Genomic DNA, 22,272 nt, shown 5'->3' with positions numbered 1-22,272 from the left:
TCACGGTTAATCAGTTGAGACACTTGCTCCGTCATTTTTGATATAGCAGCAACGGCAGCATGAATTGGGGACAGCAATTGTTCGTAGTTTTGGAGCGTAACAATTAATTCATAAACTAAGGGCGTTCTCTGTTGTTCGTTGAATCTGTCACACGCTGACATTAGTGTAGAAGCATATTTGTCCGGTGCTGTTGTCACGATTTTCTGCCATATCTCAGGTGTTGTCCTCACTTTTTCAGGGTCACGGTTTTGGTGTGGGTGGTTAGGAACAAAGTCAGGGTCATACAACATTTCCACCACGCCTATTTCCCTCAAATACTGGATACCCTTTTCAACTGTATCCCATTTTTTCATCGCAATCTTCAAGCCATTTTTGAAGGGATACTTTTCCTTCACGGCTGTTAACACTCGTTCCCAGAGAGAGGCAGCCTCATCCGAACATCGACTAATTCCTCTATCAATAGCTGGATCTCTGGCAATGACACCTAGTTGGCGAGCTTCGTTACCATCCAGAGACAAGCTATGGGCCCCACTGTCCCAACAGCGAACCAACCAGGAAACAAGAGTTTCATTCGGGCGCCGTGTAAACTCCTTTCTTGAACCTTGGATTTCAGTCATCTTTAGAGGCCGGCGAGTAGTAATAGAGACTTCCTCTTCATCACTCTCTTCTGCACGTCTCTTAGTTTTCCCTTTTGCCTTTCGCGATGGTGGTGGTTCTGAGGGCCCCTCGCCTGGATCTTCCTCCACCTCCTCTTCCTCCTCTTCTCTTTTTCGTTCAAGACGCGAAGACACTCGTTTCCATTTCTTGCCCTCCACAGGAGCAACTGGTATTGTTACAGGTGTCTCCTGTGATTGATTAGATTTGACTTGGGGATTTTCCCCTTTGGCTTGAACCTCAGCTCGAAAACTCTCTCTCTCCAGAATGGTATTATATAGGGCACGGTAAGCACAAGCCAAACCCCAAATAAGTTGTACCTCCTTAGATTTATGTAAGCCGCATAGTCCCTGACTCAAATACTGGCTTAGTTTCTCAGGATCCCACAGGTGTTCAAGAGTAAAATCCCATGACACTGCAGGTCCCCATGCTTCTAAGACCTTTCCTAAACCTCTCCATATTCCCTGCCAGTCATCATTCTCTAGTTTTGGAGAAGACTTATTACAAATGAATTGGAATACATTCAGGAGAATTGATGACACGCACACCACCATGACTATTAATTCAGGATTCAAAAAACGTTTGACAAACCGAAAAGAAAACCCGGAGACTGGTCTGAACATTGTGTTGTTTGTAAAATTAGCTATTCCATTTGGGATGTAGCTGTTTGTGAAATTAGCTACTCCATTTGGGATGTAGTTGTTTGTGAAATTAGCCATTCCTTCTGGGATGTAGATGTCAAAGTTCAAATCATACCACATTGCAAATAGGTAAAACATAGGTGTCTCCATCAGTGCCCTTAGATAGTTATATACGGATGCAATTCCAAAACACACAAGTGTGAGATGGATTATTGGCCAGTAGGTTGTGACTAACACCATTGCTTTTAATCCTTTACCCAGCACTCCCACGATAACGAGTGGGTTCATCGCTGGGGCTTGCTAAAAAAGGGTTAATGAATTGAAGCTAACAAGAGGAGGGCAAAAAAAAGGAAAAAAGGCACTACTCAGACTAAGTAGTGCTCAAAGTTTACAAATATCCCAGAACACTGGCAGTACGCCTAATCTTTCAAGGTCAGGTTTTCCAGCACAGAAACCTGAACTACTGATAATGCTCCTTAATGAAGCTCTCTAAGAGCAGAGAGAAAAAGAGATTCGTTCAAAAAGCTAAAAAGTCGTGCCCCACGTTGGGCACCAAAAATCTGTCACGGAGTTGACTAGATCAATCTATGTCCGTGACAGGGGCGACAGGCCCCTGCCCTCCCCCCCCACCCCAGTCCCACAAAAATGGGAAGGAAGGAAGGAAGGAAAAGAACAGCGGCAACAATCTATGGAGGAAAACTTATTTTACTATAATATCGGATTACAAAATAACACAATATATACAATTTAATTGAAATTGAGATTAATAAATCAGACAAGATAAGAGAGAGGGAGTTCCCGGGACCGATTCAAACCTGAAAAAGCTTGGAACGGCTAGGAAAGCACCCTCCAGCACCCACTGCCAGGCAGCAAGAGAGCGCCCCCCCCACCCGGAAGGGCCAGATCCCGTGACTTCGGTAATGTACAGGGATAGGTACCTGGGATTGGGGCAGTGACACTTTAATGCCCCGTACACTACATGATGTTTTGATGTGGAATACTGAAACCCAAAGTAAAAACAACAAACAAACAAACAAGAAACATAGAACCATAACAGTCAGATATAAAAGTGATAAGTTCAGGGAAAAAGGAGAGATGCAAAATTCTGTTTGCACATTAAATAATTTAATGTCTGGGGTTACTGTGGAGGCTATTTGAAAAGTTTTGTTATTAAAAAAAATAAAGTCAACCCTTGTTGCCATTAGCCTGGGGGCTTTAAGGGGAACTGCAAGTGCTCATGAGCTTGTTGTGGTGACATACAGGAGTACGCCTCTGCCCTTACAGTGGGGAGGGATTTACCTCCTTGGTCCCCACGTAGAGGTTTGGGGATGCAGGGCTCAGGGACCCTGAAAAAGACTAGAATCCTGGCCACCAGTGAAGACCGAGGTGAAGAACTCATTCAGCACCTCAGCTTTCTCTTCCTCTGTTGAAGCCAGTTCTCCTTTTAAATTTACCAAAGTAGGTACGCCCGTTTTGGCCTGTCTCTTCTGGCCAATGTACCTGTAGAAGGTTTTCTTATTGTTTTTCACATCCCTTGTCAAGTTCAGTTCTGCCTGCGCCTTGGCTTCCTTGATCCCACGTCTGCAAGTCCAGACGGCATCCCTGTACTCTTCCTACTCTTCCCAAGTGACACAGCCTTGTTTCCAGAGCTTGTACACCCCTTTCTTTGCCCTCAGTTCTCTCAGCAGGTCCTTGCTGAGCCATGCCGGTTTCCTACCTCGCCTGCCCACTTTCTTACTCAGAGGAATGGAGACCTCTTGTGCTTCCAGGAGGGCATCCTTGAAGAGCAGCCAGCTCTCCTCAACATCCTTGTCTTTGAGGGCAGCGCGCCAGGGAATCTTGGCCGGCAATCCATTGAGTAGCTTGAAGTCTGCTCTTCTAAAGTTCAGTGTCCTGATCCTGCTCTTTGCCAGGCCCACATCGCTTGAGATCACAAACTCAACCAGGGCGTGGTCGCTGGAGCCCAGGCAGCCTCCAGCCTTGATGCCTTTGATGATCTCCTCAGCGTTGATGAACAGCAGGTCCAGCAACGCTTCACCTCTGGTCGGTCTGTCCAGTACCTGAACCAGAAAGCTATCGTCAATGGATTCCAAGAGCCTTCTGGAGCTCTTGCAGCTCGCCGTGTGGTTTTCCCAGCAGATGTCCGAATGGTTGAAGTCCCCCACCAGGACAAGAGCCCGTGAGCCAGACATCTCACGCATCTGGAGCAAGAAAGCCTCGTCAACAGCCTCCCCTTGATCAGGTGGTCTGTAGTATACCCCTAACACCAGCTGACTTATATTAGTCCCATCTCTAATCCTAACCCACAGGCTCTCAACCTGTTCCTGACTGTTTCTCGTAGGGAGCTCCTCACAGTTTATCCAATCTCTGACATAGAGAGCAACTCCCCCACCCCTCCTACCTCGCCTATCTCTCCTAAAGAGTCTATAGCTGTCGATGGCAGTATCCCAATTGTGGGAGTCATCCCACCATGTTTCTGTGATAGCAACAAGGTCATAACTTTCCGAGTGCATCACAGTTTCCAGTTCCTCCTGCTTGTTACTCAGGCTGCGTGCATTGGTATAAAGGCACTTCAGCCGGGCTATCCGTCTCGCCACCTTTATAAGGGATCTAGGATCCCCTACAACAGCAGCATCCCCAGCATCCCCCTGCCCTACTCCTTCCCTATGCACTCTGCCGTCATTGCCCATGGAGTTTGGTACAAGCCCTCGAATGACCCGTTCAACCCCAGTAGCCCTTATTTTGTCCCCTTCCCCCTTCATTCCTAGTTTAAAGACCTGTCAATGAATCCCGCTAATTCTTCAGCTAAGATCCTCTTACCCCTCAGGGACAGGCTGCATGCATCAGCAGCCATCATGCCAGGTGCAGTGTAAATTGCCCCATGGTCAAAAAAGCCGAAATTCTTGCGTCTGCACCAGCTCTTAAGCCATCTATTTAAGAGTTGGGTATTTTGGATCCTCCCTGTACCTTTCCCTGACACCACAGGCATAGAAGAAAAGACCACCTGCACCCCAGCACCTTCAAGTATTCGCCCCATTCCCCTGAAGTCTTTCTTGATAGACCTCAGGCTTTCCTTATCAACTTCCTCACCGCCAGCCTGAATTATTAAAAGTGGGTAATAATCTGAAGGCCGAATCAACCCAGGAATTTTCTTTGAAATGTCCCTGACCCGTGCCCCAGGAAGGCAGCACACCTCTCTGCGGGTAGGGTCGGGCCGGCATATAGGGCCTTCTGTTCCTTGCAGAAGGGAGTCGCCTATGACAGTCACCCTTCTGTCCTTACGGGTAGAAGCAGTCTTGAGGCTTGGGGGTGACCGCTTCACCTGAGGCAACCTCACGGGTGAACCTGTCTCCTCACTCTCACTCGTCCCCCCCTCAAATTCCAGGGCCTCAAACCTGTTACGCAGAGGCACCGGGGGAGCCGGGGATGGTCGGGATGGGGGATGCCCCCTCCGCCGAGCAGGTACCCGTTTCCACTCCTCCTCCCTTCTCAAATTGCTGTTAGGGGGAAGAGAGGACAGGGGGCTCGCTGAAACGCTGTCAGCTGGCTGGTTCCCCTTTACCAGGTGTTTGTAAGGTGGCAGGGGCTGACGTGCTCCGTGAGGAGCCTCGTCTGTGTGCCGAGAACCTGAGGTTGAGAGGGACTGACACCACCAATCAGTCTCCCTCTCACACTCTTTTATAGTCCTCAGCCTCTCCACTTCCTCCTTCAGGCTAATCACGAGGCTGAGCAAGTCATTCAATTGCTCACACCTTATACAAGTGCTGCCTCCTTCATGTGGCATTGCAAAGGCCGGGCTGTGGCACTCCTCACAGCCAGTGACCTGCACACTAGCATCAGGTCTGCTCAGCACTTGCTGCCTTCTGAAAACTCTGAAGAAAACTCAACAGAGCTGTATGTCATTTTTCTACACTAATCAGAACTACATAAACAGCATAGAAAGCAGTAGGAATCGGGTCAAATTCTGATTCTTCTGCAGCTTCCAATAGCCAGGTACAAATGCTGAGGGCAGATGTAGGACTATCCAGGGCATCTGCTGTTGGTCTCTGGCAGAGAAGGTTCACAAACCCTGTGGTCACTTGTTCTGATTCAGTATGGCAGTCCTTAAGCCCTTTCTTTCCTCAGAAGAATGACCAAAGATTAAGGCTGGTGTGAGGGGATATAATGGGAAGACAAGCTTCAAAAGCCTGGAAGGCTTGGGAAGGAGGCACAGGGAAGAAAGGAAGAATGCTGCAGATGTTAACAGTCAGGAGGTTTTTCCTGGATGCTGTGCTGAGCAGGAGGAGGAGCAGTTCCGTGTTTGTGATACCTTCTTTTTATTCTTATTACAAGAAAAGGTTCTTCACTTGGGAGGGTGGTCAGGCTCCACAGGGCAGTGGTCGTGGCACCAAGCTGCCAGAGTTCAAGAAGCATCTGGACAATGCTCTCAGACATATATTCTGATTTTTAAGTGGTCCTCTCTGGAGCCAAGAGTTGGACTTTATCGACCGTATGGGTCCCTTCCAACTCATAATATTCTGATTCCAAATAGGAACAACTGCAGATTATGGACTGGGTAAACTTCTTCAGTCTTCTGAGCTACTTTATGCACTGCAGAAAGGATCTAGTTCTTAACAATGCCCTTGCAGAATGGGTTGATCTGATCAACAGCAGCCAGAAAAATGTGGTATATACACAAATGCCTTGTTGCACTTCTCTTGCCCTGTTCTGGATGAATGGTTTGTTTTCTGGCAGTTGGCAGATGAGAGGACAGAACAGAATTGCAGAAAAGAGGCTGATGAGTGAGATTGGACAGCAAAGTTTGGAGGAGTGAGTTTATTGAGCATATCTCTAGGAAAGCAGCTGGGAGTTACTGGGAAAGTGTGATATGTGCTGGTGGATAAAGCACCACACTGACCTTGGGAAGAGAGCAGGGAATGTAATTCTCCAAGAGAATTACCGGAGAAGTGTGATGTGGTGTGTTCTCCTTTGCACAGTTCTTATTGACTTCCCACGTGAGCAATGGTTTTGAACACTAAGACAATCTACTCGCCAGACAAAGAAATAAAAGCAAAAAAGAAAGCTCCAGAACTACTTCTGAAGATTCTGAAGAGGAATGTCATGCTTAGAGATGAAAGTACACAGAAAGAAAAATGGGAAGATGGGCGGATCTCTACGTACTAAAAGCAATGAATTTTTTTCTTTGTATTTTTAGTTCAGTCCAAGAAGGAGAAATGACCAGCCTTTCAGTCCATTTACCCAACTGCAGTTTTCAGTTCACGGTAAAACCACAGTGAATATTGGATGGAGGGTAGTAGTGCATTTGCAGAGCACTGATAGAGTATTATCGATAAAATGTTTGGCTCTGGCTGACTCATGTTCCTTCTGTGTTAGTGGGGTTGTAAAGGCATGAGACAGTTCCAGGCTGAGAAAAAATACTAGAGGCTGACAGTTCCTTGAGCTTTTAAGGTGATCCTCCTTAGTGTTTGCTTTCAGGAGGGTGCTTGAGAATGAGGAATGTTTGTAATTCTTGTCTTTAGGTGTTTCCAGCTGCACATCTTCAGTTGTCTGCTTGCAGGTGATGTGGGGCTTTCTGGGGTGTGTTATCATGGAGGACTTTCATATGGTGAAAATTTCAAAGGCTGCTGTAGTTACCACTACTGGAGTTTGTCTTTGCATTGCAATGCCAGTTTTCCTAAAAAATGTTCACTCGTAAAGTCCTTGAATAATAGTTTGCTAAATTCATCATCTGAGTCTTATATGACAGCTGAATACAGAGTATGGGTTAGCCATACAATAGTGAGTATGTGTTATGCTTTCTAATGATATTTATCCTCTGCAAATCCAAACTGAGACAAAGGATTAACCAGATTCTCAGAAATGCCTCCTTTTGTAGAGACCATACAGGGAAGCCTTAGCCTAAGGGGTGAGGTGGTGGTTACAATAGAAACTGTTGCAGCTATAATTGCACTTGGAGGAAGTCTTTGCTAATGCTGATGGTAATGAAGGTAGAAGTTAGCTAGAAATAAGGCAGTGCATGCTGCTCCGATTTGTAGCAAAAGCATGTTGGCAAGAACAGTGAAACCACCTACATGCCTTACCACAAAATGCTGAGGCATATCTATATCAGCTTATTTGGGGCTTTCTGCTTCTGAGTCAGTTTAAGACTAGCAAGAACTGTAACTCATAAAATACAGATATGTGAATGGAAAAAATACGCAAATATACAAATAATACAGGCAGAATGTCTGTATCTTCACATATTTCATGTCATCTGAATTTTTGGTTAGGTTCATTAGAGAGATCCTGGAAGATTTGCATTTGTATTTTTTGCTCTGTGTGTTAGGAGATCTGGACTTTCAGAAGTGTTCACAACTTCCTTTCAGGTGTGTGCTAATGTTAAACCTTAAGAAGCCTGTTGAATATACTTACTATTTTGCTCTAAGCAATTATCACCAGATGCTGTAGCTTTCAGAGGTGCAAATCAGCATTATTGCCGTTAGCAGAAGAAATTTGTTTATAGGTAATTACCTTGTGTGGGCAGCATCATGGTGTTTTGCTTGCTACACAAGATAAAATACTGGGCCTTGGCTTCATAAGGGGTTTTAGGGACACTTGTCAGTGTGCATGAATAGTGTTTAGGGCAGCTAGGAAGGAAATAGAGCAAGAGGAATTATTTAAGAATTTAGTCACATATTAAGGAGTAGCATATTAAACCTAACGTGATTAATGATCCTATTAAATCTCATTATGTCATTTTATGCTGTATCAGAGGAAGCAATTAAACAAAAAGTTAGTTGCCCAAGGTTACCTCATGAAAGTGATAAGTATTTAATAGCTGGATTACAGAAAATGATATCCTTAAAACCGATGTAGGATACAGGAGAGCAGTGGGTGTCGTGCACTTCATTTACCTAATGCAGGATGCCACAAAATGGTGGTGTTTAAAGTGATGGATGTGTGATGACATCATCTCATATTTACAACTGTGTACGTTGTTTTAAAATTATTCTGTTTTCTTTTTTTTTTAATAATATCTCAGAAGATTTATTCATATTTGTGGTATTTGGTTTCTGTCAGCACTGCGCTGGGATGTCTGGCTTGGAAGCAAAACTAAGGGAAGCAGGATTGGTGAAGCAAAGACTCAGATAAGGTTGTTCTCAGATAAGGCTGCAGTGATTGGGTGTGAGGCTTGTAGCATTCTGGAAAGATGGTCCTGCTGGAGATAAACAAAGCAGAAGTGAAATATCTCAATTTCTATTTTAACCTACAGCAGCAAAATAGAGTTGGTGTAGTGTCACAAATGGACTTCGATTACAGCAAGAAAATGCTGTGGGTACTGAGAGATCTCAAGATGTATATTGAAGGCAAGCACCGGTGATGGGGAAGTGAGGTTTATCTGCAGGTATCTGTGACGTGTGGCTGTCAGAGGCAAAGGAGTAGTTGGGGGGTTTCGTATAACTAGAAATAACAGGATAAAATAGAGGTGTAGCAAAATTAGCCTTCGTGCCAATGAGAATGGCTTATCACTACGTTCCCTTCAAGAGAAATTGGAGGTACTTGTTACAGTTCATTCGATTGGGTGATAAATTAATGACTTAAGGTTTGGTTTTTTTTTTTAAGGTAGGATCCTTGGTAAGGGCACAAAGGAGATGATTTTCTGTTTCCACCATTATCTTAGTTTCAGACAAGCACAATATAGACTACAACACTGGATTGAAAACTCATAACATTGGAAATGAATGCTGAATCTGGGAAACTCATTACATCTTCCTGATGGTGGAAATGGTTTTTACTCCTTGTGTGTAGTGCAATAGAAGTAAGGGCAATTATTTGAATAACTTGCAGTGAAATGAGGTGTTCTGCTGAAGCTGTGACTTTGAGTTTCCCTCATGCTATGGGCACAAGGGAGGTTAGATGCCAGATAGGAGGAGTGGGCTTCCTCCGCTGTGACCTGCAAGATATAGGTTTGTTGCATTTATTTCAAAGGTATAATGCGTGAATTAAAGTAAGATATGCATTATTTTTATTTTTATTTTTATTTCTATTTTTATTTCTATTTTTATTTTTTGCATGGGTCGAATGGAAACGGAATTACAGGCCTGTATCAGAACAAACCTTGTGTTTGTGTCTGTAGGAGGCTTTATTAAATCTTTACTGGCAGGCATACACCAACTTCTTTCTCATCTCATTGACATCATGGAAGCCTAGTCCTAGCTGAAATATTTCCCTCTATCTTCACCAGAGGGTAAAAATATTTTCATGAGTATATAAAAATCTTGGCTGAAGTACAGTTTCTTGTACCCTGGATTATTTTTAGACTTAAATTCTCTGGCTTGTTTTTCTAGGATCCTCATGCTGAAGAGTTTGAAGACAAAGAATGGACGTTTGTCATAGAGAACGTAAGTTGGAATGTTATGTTTTTTTGGTTTTTTTTTTTTAATGTGTGTAAGATTTGATAATTAATTATGATAGGGTGTCCCAATGCTGGAAAAGGCTTGAATAAAATCTGAGCTGCCGAGACACGGTAAAACTTTGTTCTGTAGTAATAAGGGCTTGTTCCACTACCTGTTACTACATCCTGACTGAAGCAGAGGAGAGAGAAGCACTATGCTACACTACTCACATTATTTCCCGGTAAGCATCAGTCTTCCTTGCATTATTTGGCTATGAGCAATGGAGAAAACAAGTTAGAGCTGGATTATGACTCATGGGTTTTATGGGATATGACACGTTATTTTTCTGTGAGCCAGGCAGTGAAGAATCCAGAGCTGGGCTGTGACATCTGTACTTCTTGAGCTGCAGCCCTCCCTTGTCTGTTTTGAGTGCCATTCTTCAGCTTTCATCATCTGTGTTTTATAGATGAGAAAATTGAGGCAGGGTGGAGAGGTGGGGCCAGCTCTGGTGACCTAAGAAAAGAGCAGAAGAATCACGATGTACTTCTGCTGTCCTGAATCCCTGCCTTGTGAATTGGGCTGCCTCGTGTGCACAGTGAAACCCGAAAAGGTGGCTGCTGTGCAGCTTGACCCAGGAGGAGCTGTGAGCTGCTAAGCTTCCCAGAGGGCTGTGCAAACAACACTGCCAAACAGCAGGCTTCATGTTCCACAGAGCCAGTGCTTCATGAGCTGCTTTTTGCTTTTCCATCCCCTTCCTTGGCCAGCAGCTTCCGCTCTGGGGCTGCCCAAGGCTGCCAAGTGGGGAAGCTGCTTTACCTGGAGATTCCTTTGCAACTGTTTGAAATGCATCTTAAAGGACTGTGCTATTAAGGCAGTGTGTTTCTCTCTCATTAACACAGTTTCCTTCTGGTCTGTTTCTCAGTAACATGATTTTAGTTTTGTTATTTACATAGCTTTAAGAAAAATGACCTATACTGAGGTATATTGAGGTATGGAAAAGCAATGAAATTTGTCAGTTGCTACTTTTTGCATCCTCCTCCCCCAAAAGTATCGCTGCTTTCTCTTGCTTGTGATATTAATCGCGGTTAAGGTGTCCACAGCTAAGTTTTATTTAGTTTGCCATTGACTGAACATTTAAAAGGGCTGAAAGCAAGGTGCAGTTCATACTTTGTTTTTAAATGTCATGTTTCTATTTTCATTTATGGGACTTGATGAACACAAAACCGTGTGTAGTTACTGTTTCCTGGAGTTTCCTTTTCTATCTCACTTAGTTTATTTTAATCAGGGAAGTCTCCATCACTGATTGTCACTGTACAAGTTGCTCTGGGTAAAACAATGACAGCACATTTTTCGGCCAACCCCTTTGGGTATAGTTGGGTTTCCTGTGACGTTGCAACAGATCTTTTTTTCTCCAGAAGTTCCCAGTGGACATGTAGGCTTCGTGTTCTGCTCGATGGCACGTTGCCTTTTCATTGGGTGATGTATGGAGGTGGTAACAGGATGTCTCCTGCACACTGTTCTCTCTTGGTGCCTCAAATCCTCTCTGAATTAGTTGGCAGCGACGTTTGCAAGCTGGGAGGTTCTGCTTGGTTTGCTGCACCCCAAAACACGACGTCTGCTGAAACAGATGGAAGTGTTTGCAGCATGTGTCAGTTATGGAGCCATCGTTTGTTGTATGCAGACTTATTCTTTGCAACCACAATGATGACATTGGTTCATCCCATGATAACTGGGAAATACTGGTGCATACGTACTGTCGAATTAAAGCAGTTAATCTTTATAGCTTTCAGAAATAATAAATAGTTCTACTGCAGAAATGGAGAGCAAAAGCAACTATAAAACTGATTGCTTTCAGCCTCCTCTTGTTTTAGTTTTTTTAGATCTTTATTTTTTATTTTTCACCCTACAGAAAACTGTAGAGACTGCCAACAAAGTCTTGCCTGCAAACACACTTGAAATTACGGAGAAAGTCTTTCCTAAGAGTAACAGCTCCGCTTAGTGGTGGATGGAAAGATGTTCATGGGTGTGAGCGAGGAACAAATGATGCAAGTGCTGGTTGACATTTTGGAGTACAGAACACTCGCTGCTCCAAAATTTGGCAGCCGGAGAGACAGGAGATTAATCTCCCTCTCCCTAAATTGTTGACATTTATCTCTTTCATGCTTAACATGCAGTTTATCTGTTTTTAAAGGAACATATTTGTCACTGAGTCCTACAGTGACAGGTCACCTTCAGGAAAGGCACGGACATTTACAGTCCTTTGAGGCGTTTCCTTTTTCTCCAGATAAGTTCTCTGCCCACAGGGCCTGCAGTTTCCCTTCCTTCTTTCTTAGCAAACACTAAGAATGCAAAATGCCGAGGCCTAAAAATTTTATGGACGTTCTTTCATCATGAAACAACATGAATTCTAAAAGGATGTGTTTTGACCTTTTGTAAGGCAGTGTTCAAAGTGGTTTTTTTAACATTTCAGTATGGCTCAGCAAACAGATCTGCAGCTTAAGCTGGAGATCTCTGTTAGCAGACACTGTCAAATTCAGAGCAAGGTTACTGTGGACTATGCTAGCTTCAGACAGGAGTGAGGTGTAGCAATTTGTGCAAGCTGACTGTGCTGTGAAAGAAAGTGTAGGAGGGAATTTGTGTTTTTCCAGTACTTTTAGTCCTGAGATATGGATCTTTTGTGATCCATCATGATGTTTATTGTAAGATTTTTTAAACTGTGTTTTTAATGGCTACTCTGTATGTGCATTCTGTTTCATCACTTACTGTGTATCTAATCCACAAATAATTTGATCATAGCAAGGCTTCTTAATGTTTAAATGTCAATATTCTGTTTCCCTCAGCCTCTTCCATGCCTTTCTCCCCCTCATAGCTGTGATCTTTGTGTATACACAACGGACTTCTTTGTCTCTAATTCCATCTTTGTTTGGCCATGCTCATGTTGGTTATCTGATTCTTCTTATGGGATGGTTGAGTTGTCTTGGTTTTGTTGTTCCTCTGAATAATGATACTGGATCTTTGTATTGCCCATGGAAAGCTGGAGAATGAAAAATGCATACCTAAGACTAACACTTAGACTTCATCCTGTGAAGAGATAATAGGCTTTAATACTCTTACAGATTAGCATTAGTATGACTAGAAGCCTTTCAGTTAAAGATCTAATAAGTGATTTTCTCTGTCATTACTCCTACAGGTATTTTAGCATATGCAGAGATTTAGTCTATGAAACTTTTCTAGCTTTCTGTTTAAAAACAATAAACCAACAAGTTTCTGTACCTTGTCTTGCAGATGAGTGAAGAAAAATTGCACGTATTAGTTTTTGATGTTGTTGTTGTTTGCTTTCTGAAGCTTTTCTCCCTGATTCATCTGGGTTTGGAGGCAACCTCATCTGCTCTTACCTGCAGCGTTGTTTCAGGCAAACACTTGCCTGAGCTGTTTTTGGAAAGCCATTTAGGATGGGTGCTCTGCAGTGCCTCCAGACAGTCTATTTCACTGCTTCGTTGCTTTCATGGCAGGGAACTGTCCTCCCAAAATCTCCAGCAGTACAGATCAGGGATGCTATTTCTTGTTGTACCAGTTTTGCATATGGAGAACAGCTTCTGTTTCGTGTGTCTGGAGGCTCACTTCTTTCACAATAATACGATAATGCTTACACATAGGATTTTGTTTCCCTTCATCGTGTTAGCAGATCCTTAGGATTGTTTGTGTAGTTTCTGCATCCTTCTATGCTGTCACTGCCCACTGCTGTCAAGGCCCAGCATGCCAGCACCTGTATGGTGTGGTACTGCACTGAATTTCCAAGCTGTGCACTGAACTGATGTTGTACATCTATCCTTTCTAGAGATGTTTCTGCTGTTTTCTGAGATCTTCTTAGCTGCCGTTTTTAAAGTAGTGTCTGTTTGAATATCAAAACGATGAATGGCGAAGAACATCAAACTTAATACTGTGTCCTTATTTTAAATGCCACCCTGTTGAGTTAGATGGTTTTGTAAGATCTCACGTTTATTTCATTCTGTGAGGAACAGTCAAGCTTCTCATTTTTTATATCTTAACCTATACCTATAAAGGTATTTTAAGAGGTTTATCCAGGAATAATGTGTCCAGCTAAGCTGCTGAAGTGAGGAAACTAGCGTGTGGATTGCTGCTGATGTTTAGCATACAGCAAGCAGTTAATGAACAATAAGTTTAATCTGAAAGATGAGGTCTGTCTCTTTGTCTGCTGCTCTTGAATAACTTTAGGAGCCCTAACCCACCAACCCACCAAAACTTCTGAACCATCACCAGCTCACATGTGAGCAAAGCCTTGAAATGAAAGAAACATTAAGAAGACTTAAGGAAAACTTGACATAAACTAGTTTCATTTCATTAGAACAACTGCTTTGTTATGGATTGTTTCTCCAGAAATTCTGTACTGTGATTGCTTATGATTATTTTTCATTTTGGTTGCTATCATTCAGAGCACATCACGTCATTCAGAGGTCTGGAGATATTACTTCCTCTACTAAAATGCCCATCCTTTAGCTTTAGAAACAAATACATGAAGATGATAAGCAATGGGAAAGTAATAGGAAAGAGAGTGCAGGCAGGTTATAGAAATGAGTCTTTTCTTAGACTTAAATGTGATTTAAATGCAACACAATAACAGGAGGTATTAGCAAGTATCTTATCCCACTCTGTGGGTTGCAAGGTGAATTTTTGAGATCCCCTGAAAATGGCACTGAGCAGGGTCACAGGAGTGATGGAGTCACACCAGTGACTCACAGTGACTCACAGGAACAAATAAGTTGAGCTTTCTAACAACAATTAATCTACTACTTCAAGGCAAAATTAGGCAACTTTCTAACAACAGTTAACAGGCATTATTCACAAAAGGGTACTTTGGCAAAGGTGCTGTTTCCTTACAGCTACTTTAAGGCAAGTTTAGGTGATAACTACTAAAGAAAAATGAGTAAAAGGAGGTTAAGGGGGAAAGAGATGAGGGAAGAGAAAGGCAGAAAGCAGATCTTTCACCGCAGTGTCGATCCAGAATTGTGTTGAGCCATGAGCCGTGGGTGGTACGTCAGCAAAAGATAAATGCGTGAGGATGCTTCAGTGCAGTCCAGCTGATCTGAGACCTTCCTCAGGCAGCAACCGTGTCACATCTGCGCAGTTTGGTGTGCTGCAGGATTTGGGAAACTTCAGCAAGTGTCTCTGGTGATTGTTCTCCCTCCTCAGTGAGTTACTCAAGCTGTTGTTTTTCAACCAGTAGAGTTATCAAACCAATGTTTTTCAGCCATAAGAGGAAACAGATGCTGTGCGTAAGAGGAGGTGGATGCTGTCCACAAGAAGCAGAGAGAAAGTTTGCCGGTGTGCTTCCGCAGGCTTGACCTGTCATTCTCCCTGTCTCCCCTTTTTGAAATGTTTTCTGCTTGAGTTGTTTGAATCAGCACAAGCCAAGTTTCTTGTCAGTCTCAGAGAGCAAGAAACGAGTTTTTATCAGATGCAGTTTTGAATATGTTATTTTCCAAATAAGCCTATTCAAGAAATACCAGCTCATCTGAATTTGCACCACAAGTAGCTTGTAATGAGTTTGGGTAAAATCGGACTTTTAGTCCCAGTTTTTAATTTCCTCCACCACAGCAGTGTTGCTGCAGTAACTTTGCAAGAGCAGGGTTTAGTTTACATTGGAGTAAAAACGTGAGTCTAGATGCAAAGGCTGTCACACCTGTTTGTGGCAGTGACTGTTCAGAGGTGAATGCCAGCGTAGCGTAGTGAATTGAAATTCTGCGTACTGTCAGCTCGGTTTGGAAAAAGAACCTGGGGAAAAAAAGACTGGTTGTGGAATAAGACGATTCCTTGCTTGGCTATCTCTTCTCATGCATCTTTGTAGCATGTGAGAGCTTAAATCTAAATTGGCTATTTCGTTTCTTTTTATTTTTCAAGTAATCAAAAAAGCTATAATGTTTTGTTCAGTACTTTCTGCTTGAAATAAATTTTTAGCTTAAAATAAGAAACGACTGGTTAGTCTTTAGAATTAAATGCCTGCATTTAATACATTCAAGAATAGGAATCTTACAGTTGAGACATGCTTTCCTGGTCCTTTAATTCCCCTGTCATATTCTGCTGTATGTGATTATGTGAACTGTGACTGTCTGTCTGCGTAAATTAGGCTGGATATTCTGGTCTAGATATAGCTAAGAATTAAATGTTGCTATGTTGGCCATCTCACACTTGCTCTGCTGTAAATTTGATAGGGAATCGGCAAACATGTTAGAGTTGGTGCTTATGTTAAATATTTAGCACATAGCTCAGACATCTCCAAGATTAGGATTTTGGAGCAAAATTTGTAGCAGCTTTTGTCTTGATTGACCAACAGTCCTTTCATGGATGAAACAGGGCAGGAGGTCTCTCTTGTTATTTGTAGTTCAGAGACCTGATCCTACTTCTTTCAGTAAAAAATCCACATCTCTTGTGCAGAGTAGGGAGCAGCATTTATGTGCAATTGTAGCTAACCTCAAAGAGCTGCAGGGAGCAGGAGATGAGCCACCTTCTGCAGAGGGGCATCCTGGTGATGTGTGGATGACCTGCAGCTGGTGAGCCTCCTGCCCATCTGCACTGACCCTACTGGGCACCATCTTAGGGCAGGCATCTTCTTGGGAAATTAAGGAAGATAAAGGAGGAGGATTCCACACTTCATGAGTGGCAATTCTATTGGAGTGAATTGTACTAATTACTTTAGTACCTTGTATTTAGTGCGAGTGTTAAGTGAGCAAAGTGTGAGGACAGGTTTCGGGATGTGTTCCCCTCGGAAAGGCAGTGTGAGCAGAGAGGAGAAGCCGACGTTGCTGCTTTGACTCAGGCATTGCTGCGGCAGAGCTGTGTAAGCTCCTTGAATCCTGATCTGCTGCAGCCCCTCACTTCCCCCCCATGAAGCCTGCTGGGTGTGACAAACGGTGTAAATGAGGCCGTGCTGATGGTCGGTCTGTCAAAACTAAAACAGGTCTGCATTACCTGAAATTAGGAGAACCACTAATCCTTTTTATCATTAATACATACTAATCTATTAAACCAGAGCTGTGGGATGACAAAAATCTTATCTAAATGAGAATTTTAGATGATTTGTTGAAAGAACTTTTAACTTTTTAATTCACTTTTTACGCTTTTAATATCTGATATATAGTGAATCATTAAAACAGAGTATAGAATGTGAGTATTAAGTCCTACTCCTTTATACTGTATTTTTTCAAAAATAGTCAGGAAAAATTTCCTTTTCGTTACTTGATCCATATTGCCCAAATGAAAGGAAATGTGTTGCCTAAACTGTCCTTTAAATAATATTTCTGTTGCGGTCATTGAATTCTAGACTGGTTTAGGTTGAAAGGGACCTTAAAGCCCACCCAGCCCCAACCCCTTTCATGGTCAGAGCTGCCCCCACCAGCTCAGGCTACCCAGGGCCCATCCAACCTGGCCTTGGTCACCTCCAGGGATGGGGCACCCACAGCTCTGGGCAGCAGTGCCAGGGCCTCACCATATTCTGGTGAAGAACCTTTTCGTAATGTCTAACCCATGGGTGTCCACCTTTGTGGCTTGTCTGGGCCACACTGAGTAAAGAGGAGTTGTCTTGGGCCTCATTTAAATAAGTTGCACTGAAAGTAATGTCTCCAAATTATTTCAATGGAAACTACAAGAAGTACAAAGAATACAATGACACTATTTAATAGAGCAAATTCTTAGCTACAAAACACTATTTTTCAGCATAGTCACCACCATTAGCTATGCATTTTCACCAGTGATGAACGAGAGCCTGCATTCTGCACTTGAAAATCCTGCACTGGCAGAGGTGAGCCACTGTTGTCACTGCTGAAACACACCACAGATCAATGAATGTTAGTGGGCAACATTTTTTCTGTGTGGAGGAATTCTGTTCCACGCCTTTGCTCCATCTGCACTTCCATGTCAGACACCATTTTGTCAGTCTGCTCCTCTGCTGCCATCTGTCACAGCTCAACAAAATGTAATGGAGCAGTGCTGGGGAAGGTTCAGCTTCTAGTGCCATACCACCACTATCTGCCTCTGATGTTGTGTGAGCCAGTACAATAATATAAGAATGAGCAGTCCTCATTGTTTAATCACTATCAGACCAGTCTTCCTCCTGATTATAAGCTCCTTTTAAGTACTGGAGTGAGTGCAGTGAGTTCTCCCTGGGGTATTCTCTGCTCCAAGCTAAACAAGCTTGTCTTTGTAGCAGGGGTGCTCCAGCCCTCTGAGCATCTTCATGGCTCTCTTCTGAACCCACTCTAATGGCTCCACTTATTTATTGTGCTGGGGCTCCAGAACTGGATGCAGTACTCCAGGTGGGGCTCTGAGGGCAGAGCAGAGGGGGACAGTCCCCTCCCTCACCCTGCTGCCACCACTCTGTTGATTCAGTCCAGGATACCGTTGGCCTCCTGGGCTGCAAGCACGCACTGCTGCCCATGTCTAGCTTCTCATCCACCAGGACTCCCGAGTCCTTCTCTGTAGCTCCACTCTCAATGAATTCTTCTCCCGGTCTGTATGCATATCTGGGATTGCCCCAACCCAAGTGCAACACTGTGCGTTTGACCTTGTTAAAGTTTAGGTTCATGTGGGCCTTTTCAAGCCTGTCCAGATCCTTATGGATGCATCCCTTCCTTCAGCTGCGTCAGCCGCATCGCTGAGCTTGTTGTCATCAGCATACTTGCTGAGGGTGTACTTGATACCACTGAGTCGTTGATGAAGGTGATAAAGAGCACAGTGTTACTAATTGTGCTGAATTGAACTGTATTAGATATGTTTGCCTACAGATTCAGTAGCAGTTTTTAAAACCATAGTACAGCTTTTCACTTCAAAATTTTCTAGTAATCTTCCAATATTATGCTACATTTGCACTATATGGTCTCACAAATGGAAGATGCAGACAGGAGGATACTGGGAGCTGCACAGAGCAGCCCAAGCATTACACTCTGGTTTTATAAGCTCAGTAAGTGCTGTACACCATAATATTTACAATGGAATGAGTTTGATGACATATAATTTATATGGTTATTATTGATTCGCAGTGGTAAAGTACAACTGTTTTCTAAATCGCTGGAACCATTTTGTTTAAATTCTTTCTTTCTTTTTTTTTTCTGCTAGTAGTATGCATCTCCTGTAGATGAGTGTACTGCGCCAGACAGCTGATCGGAGTTGCTATCAGTGGTATTCTTTGCCAGCTGGAGGGAGGAAGCTGATAAACAAGGCAGACAGCTTTGGAAGCGAACCCCTAATACTACATTAAGCATGTTTAAAACCAGCAGTGTGTTTCAGCCACTTTTAGCATATGTTTATTCATAGAAAATCAGCAGTAAAATATACTTGCCAGCGCACACAGAGTCTGCATGAGGTCTTTTCTCTTTCAGACATCAAATACAGAATAGTGCCTTGGTAATTGTTTTACAGTGGGGTTCTAATCATACTCTAGACATAAGCTGAACTGGCCAACTTGCCTTTTAATAGAAAAGTATTTGCTTTTAAGCTTGTTCAGCTTGCCACTTTTTTCTGTTTTTATGCATTCAAGTGTGTTTTCACATTTACATACAGTCGTGGGTATGTGTTTGCACTTGATGCCATTCAGAATATCATTATTTAAAATACCACTGTCTGGGGCAACATTACGATGGATAAATCTCATTTTTGACCCAGTAGCCATACAGTGTTTAAACAGCATACGTTGCAGCCATGTAATACAGAATTTTCAGTGTGGAAAATGGGAAGAGTAGCAATGCGTTTAATGTAAAATGTTTTTGACATAAGTCACCTTCAAAGGCAGATAACTGGGAGTCCATGTTGGTTGATTTAAGATAATGCCTAGCAATTGCATGTGCTCAACGTACAGAAGTATGTGTCAAAAAATAATTAAAATATCCATTATGGTGTAAAATGTAGCTCAGCGTTAAGCGATGGATAGGATTGTACATACTGTACATGCAGGGAGTGTAATTTAACTCAGGGCTTGTTATTTGAAATTAGTGTCCATTTGCAGAACAGAAGCTAGAGAAAAATAACAGAAGCTACAGAAAAATAAGAGTTATGGGGTCCTGCAAACCTTTGGTATTAAGAAAACTAACAGTAGTATAATAGCACTTGGTGTTGCCTTCAGCTTCTTATCTTTGGTTGTTAGCTGTCTTAATAGAATTCAATATAAAGGAAATTAATTGATCTCCATAATTAAACAGATGCCATTCCAATCAGGTTTCTTTTCCTCCCTCTCAGCATATTCCTTATTGTAAGTTGACAGTGCACCATCATATTGCCTTTTAATGGGAAGTTCTCCTTCCTCACTGTTTGTGTTATCTGTAGTTGGTTGCATGGTTTCTTGAAGTTCAACTGGCAGCATAAATGAAGTTCTGATTTAGCTTGGAGCTGGTGGCAACTGGACATCTAGTCTGGAAAGAAGGTGTGAATAAAATGGCATTGAATAGTTTGCTATTGTTCTGATTCCACATCCGAACTTAAATAAGTGTAAGGTTAAACTGAAGTGCTGCAAAATCTGTGACTCATTATGCTGCAACCCTGAGCTCAACATTTGCTATTCTGAGCGCAGTGGTTTATACTTGAGTAATGTTTCTTACATTTTCCAGTGGCTTGAAAAATAGTACGTGATAATATATCAAATGTGATTGATTTAAAGCCTGAAGATGATACAATTGGATGTTTCTTTGTGCTTTTAAATTGTAGCAGCTCTGCTTCTGGTATGTTTCTCGTAGACCAGCACTGAGAACAAAGAGGAGGTCGGCAGGCTCTAAGTTTGTGCTAATACCCAGTGGTGCAGTGTGAAATAAGAAGCTGTCGGGTCTGACTTTGAGAGCTTTGCCTCCTATAAATAAATACACTTTTTAGTTTTCGGAAGAAATGTTGAAAATTATGTGAAGAGTTATTGACACAACTAGCGTTGGTGCATAAAGAGCTTTTGTTTGCAATTGAAAGGTAAGTCTGTGGGAGAATGTATGGTCAGGTAACGTGGGCAGCAGGGAAGGCAGCAGCAGAGAGAATGAGCAGTCACTGGCCCAAAGTGGAATGAACGTGGAGAAGTAGTGCCAAACCCCTGAAAGACAGAGGCAGTGGGTGCAGGCTCCCAGGAGCAGCTGTAGGAAGGAGCATAATGAGTGTGGGAGGATTTTATCTGTATTTTGACAATGAAAGGACAAAATGGGCTGTTTGAAAAATAACTCTAAAAGTCTGTCAACGAAGAATTAGCATAAAGTATATGTGCTTCTCCTTCCGTGTATCATCAGTGTAAATCTTCACTATAATTAGTTATAATTCATGTTATATAAATTTAATTATATCTTACAACCGAGGAGACTTACTTATTAGGAAGTATTTAAGGTATTAAATGGGCTGCATAAATAACTAGTGTGGACGCTGTAGAGAAAGGGTAACTGGATATTTGAGATCTGTGAAAACATTGGGGTGTTTAAGATGGGTTTGGTCAAATACTTGTAGTTCTGGTTTTAATGCAGCCTGCTCCATAACTACCATCTGCATTCCTTCTTTGAAGTCTTCCCTTTGGATGAAGCAACTCTGCTACTTCATGGAAGCTGAGCTCTTTATTTTTTATTTCTGAAACTCTCACGTGTTATGAAATACTTCAGGAAACGACTTAGTGTCTTTTCAGTTTGCTCTTCCACTTTTTAAATGATTTTTTCTCCTAGCTCTAGTTAAGCATCTAGAAGTTTGCATGTGGAATTCCTGTGAGCGTTCTGTATTACAGGATCAGGAATTTGGCAGACCTATAAAAGCAGCTAAGTGTGAAGGGGTTCATGTGAAGTTTGAAATCTGGCAGTGAGGGATAACATGGGGAATTTTAAGGGCTGACCTCTTTGTGCATTGCAAATTCCAGTTGTCCTTGGTTTACCACATGTGAGTGTTGCCTTGCAGTTGATGAAGATTCATTATTGGTCTTAACACATGGGCATCATAATCATATACTTCCTAAGAGTGGCTGTGGTAGGTATCCCAAGTTACGAGTAGTTGCGTGAGCTGGCAGCAAGCTTTGTAAACAGAGCAGATGTAGGGACATGGCTGCTGGCTTTTTAGGGGCTGAGAAGAGTCTGGGACTCAGATTGCATCTTGAGCATTTCTGTAGTGCAGAGTCTTCTCTGTCACTACTGCAGGAAAAATGTGCTTGAGGTTGCATCCTTGTAGTCAGAGGTTGTGCTGGGATGATCATAACTGCTGCTTTTCATACTTTTCAGCTGAACCCTTGTAGAAATGAAGAAAATTATTTCTATCTCTACCAGTTGCATTTGAATCTCAATTTCTTGGTTTTTTGTTTTTTGGTTTTTTTTTGCAACTGCAAGCTGGAAGGTGTTGTTTTGCGTGACAGCTGTGTTTCTGGAGGTGTTGATGTTGATAGCCATCCTATCATAAGATAGCTGGGTGATCTTGAGTCAGTATGATCTCTTCCCCACCAAACTAGACCCTTCTGTGTCCCATGGCATGTGCAAAACTGTTTTTCTACAGAAGCAGAGTTGTCACAGGCTTTAGGATGACAATGTTCTTTTCATTGGAAAAATCTGATCTGGTTCCCTCTTTCTTGTTTGAATTCCCAGCAAAGTAAGTTGGGT

The 22,272-nt window shown here is 42.6% G+C and overlaps 1 protein-coding gene across 1 annotated transcript in view; it reads left to right on the top strand.

Moving 5' to 3' along the window:
• EHBP1 (EH domain binding protein 1) overlaps window positions 1-22,272 on the top strand; it is a gene marked incomplete at both ends in the record, with an annotated part of 202,604 nt that overhangs the window by 41,915 nt on the left and 138,417 nt on the right. Inside the window, one exon of the mRNA XM_079532785.1 lies at window positions 9,623-9,676. Coding sequence (XP_079388911.1) covers window positions 9,623-9,676 — 54 coding nt within the window. The remainder of the gene's footprint in view (window positions 1-9,622; window positions 9,677-22,272) is intronic.

Source organism: Tetrao urogallus (assembly GCF_951394365.1).
Source record: "Tetrao urogallus genome assembly, chromosome: 2".
Classification (NCBI taxonomy): domain Eukaryota; kingdom Metazoa; phylum Chordata; class Aves; order Galliformes; family Phasianidae; genus Tetrao; species Tetrao urogallus.
This window is presented reverse-complemented; position numbering and strand designations above follow the sequence as displayed.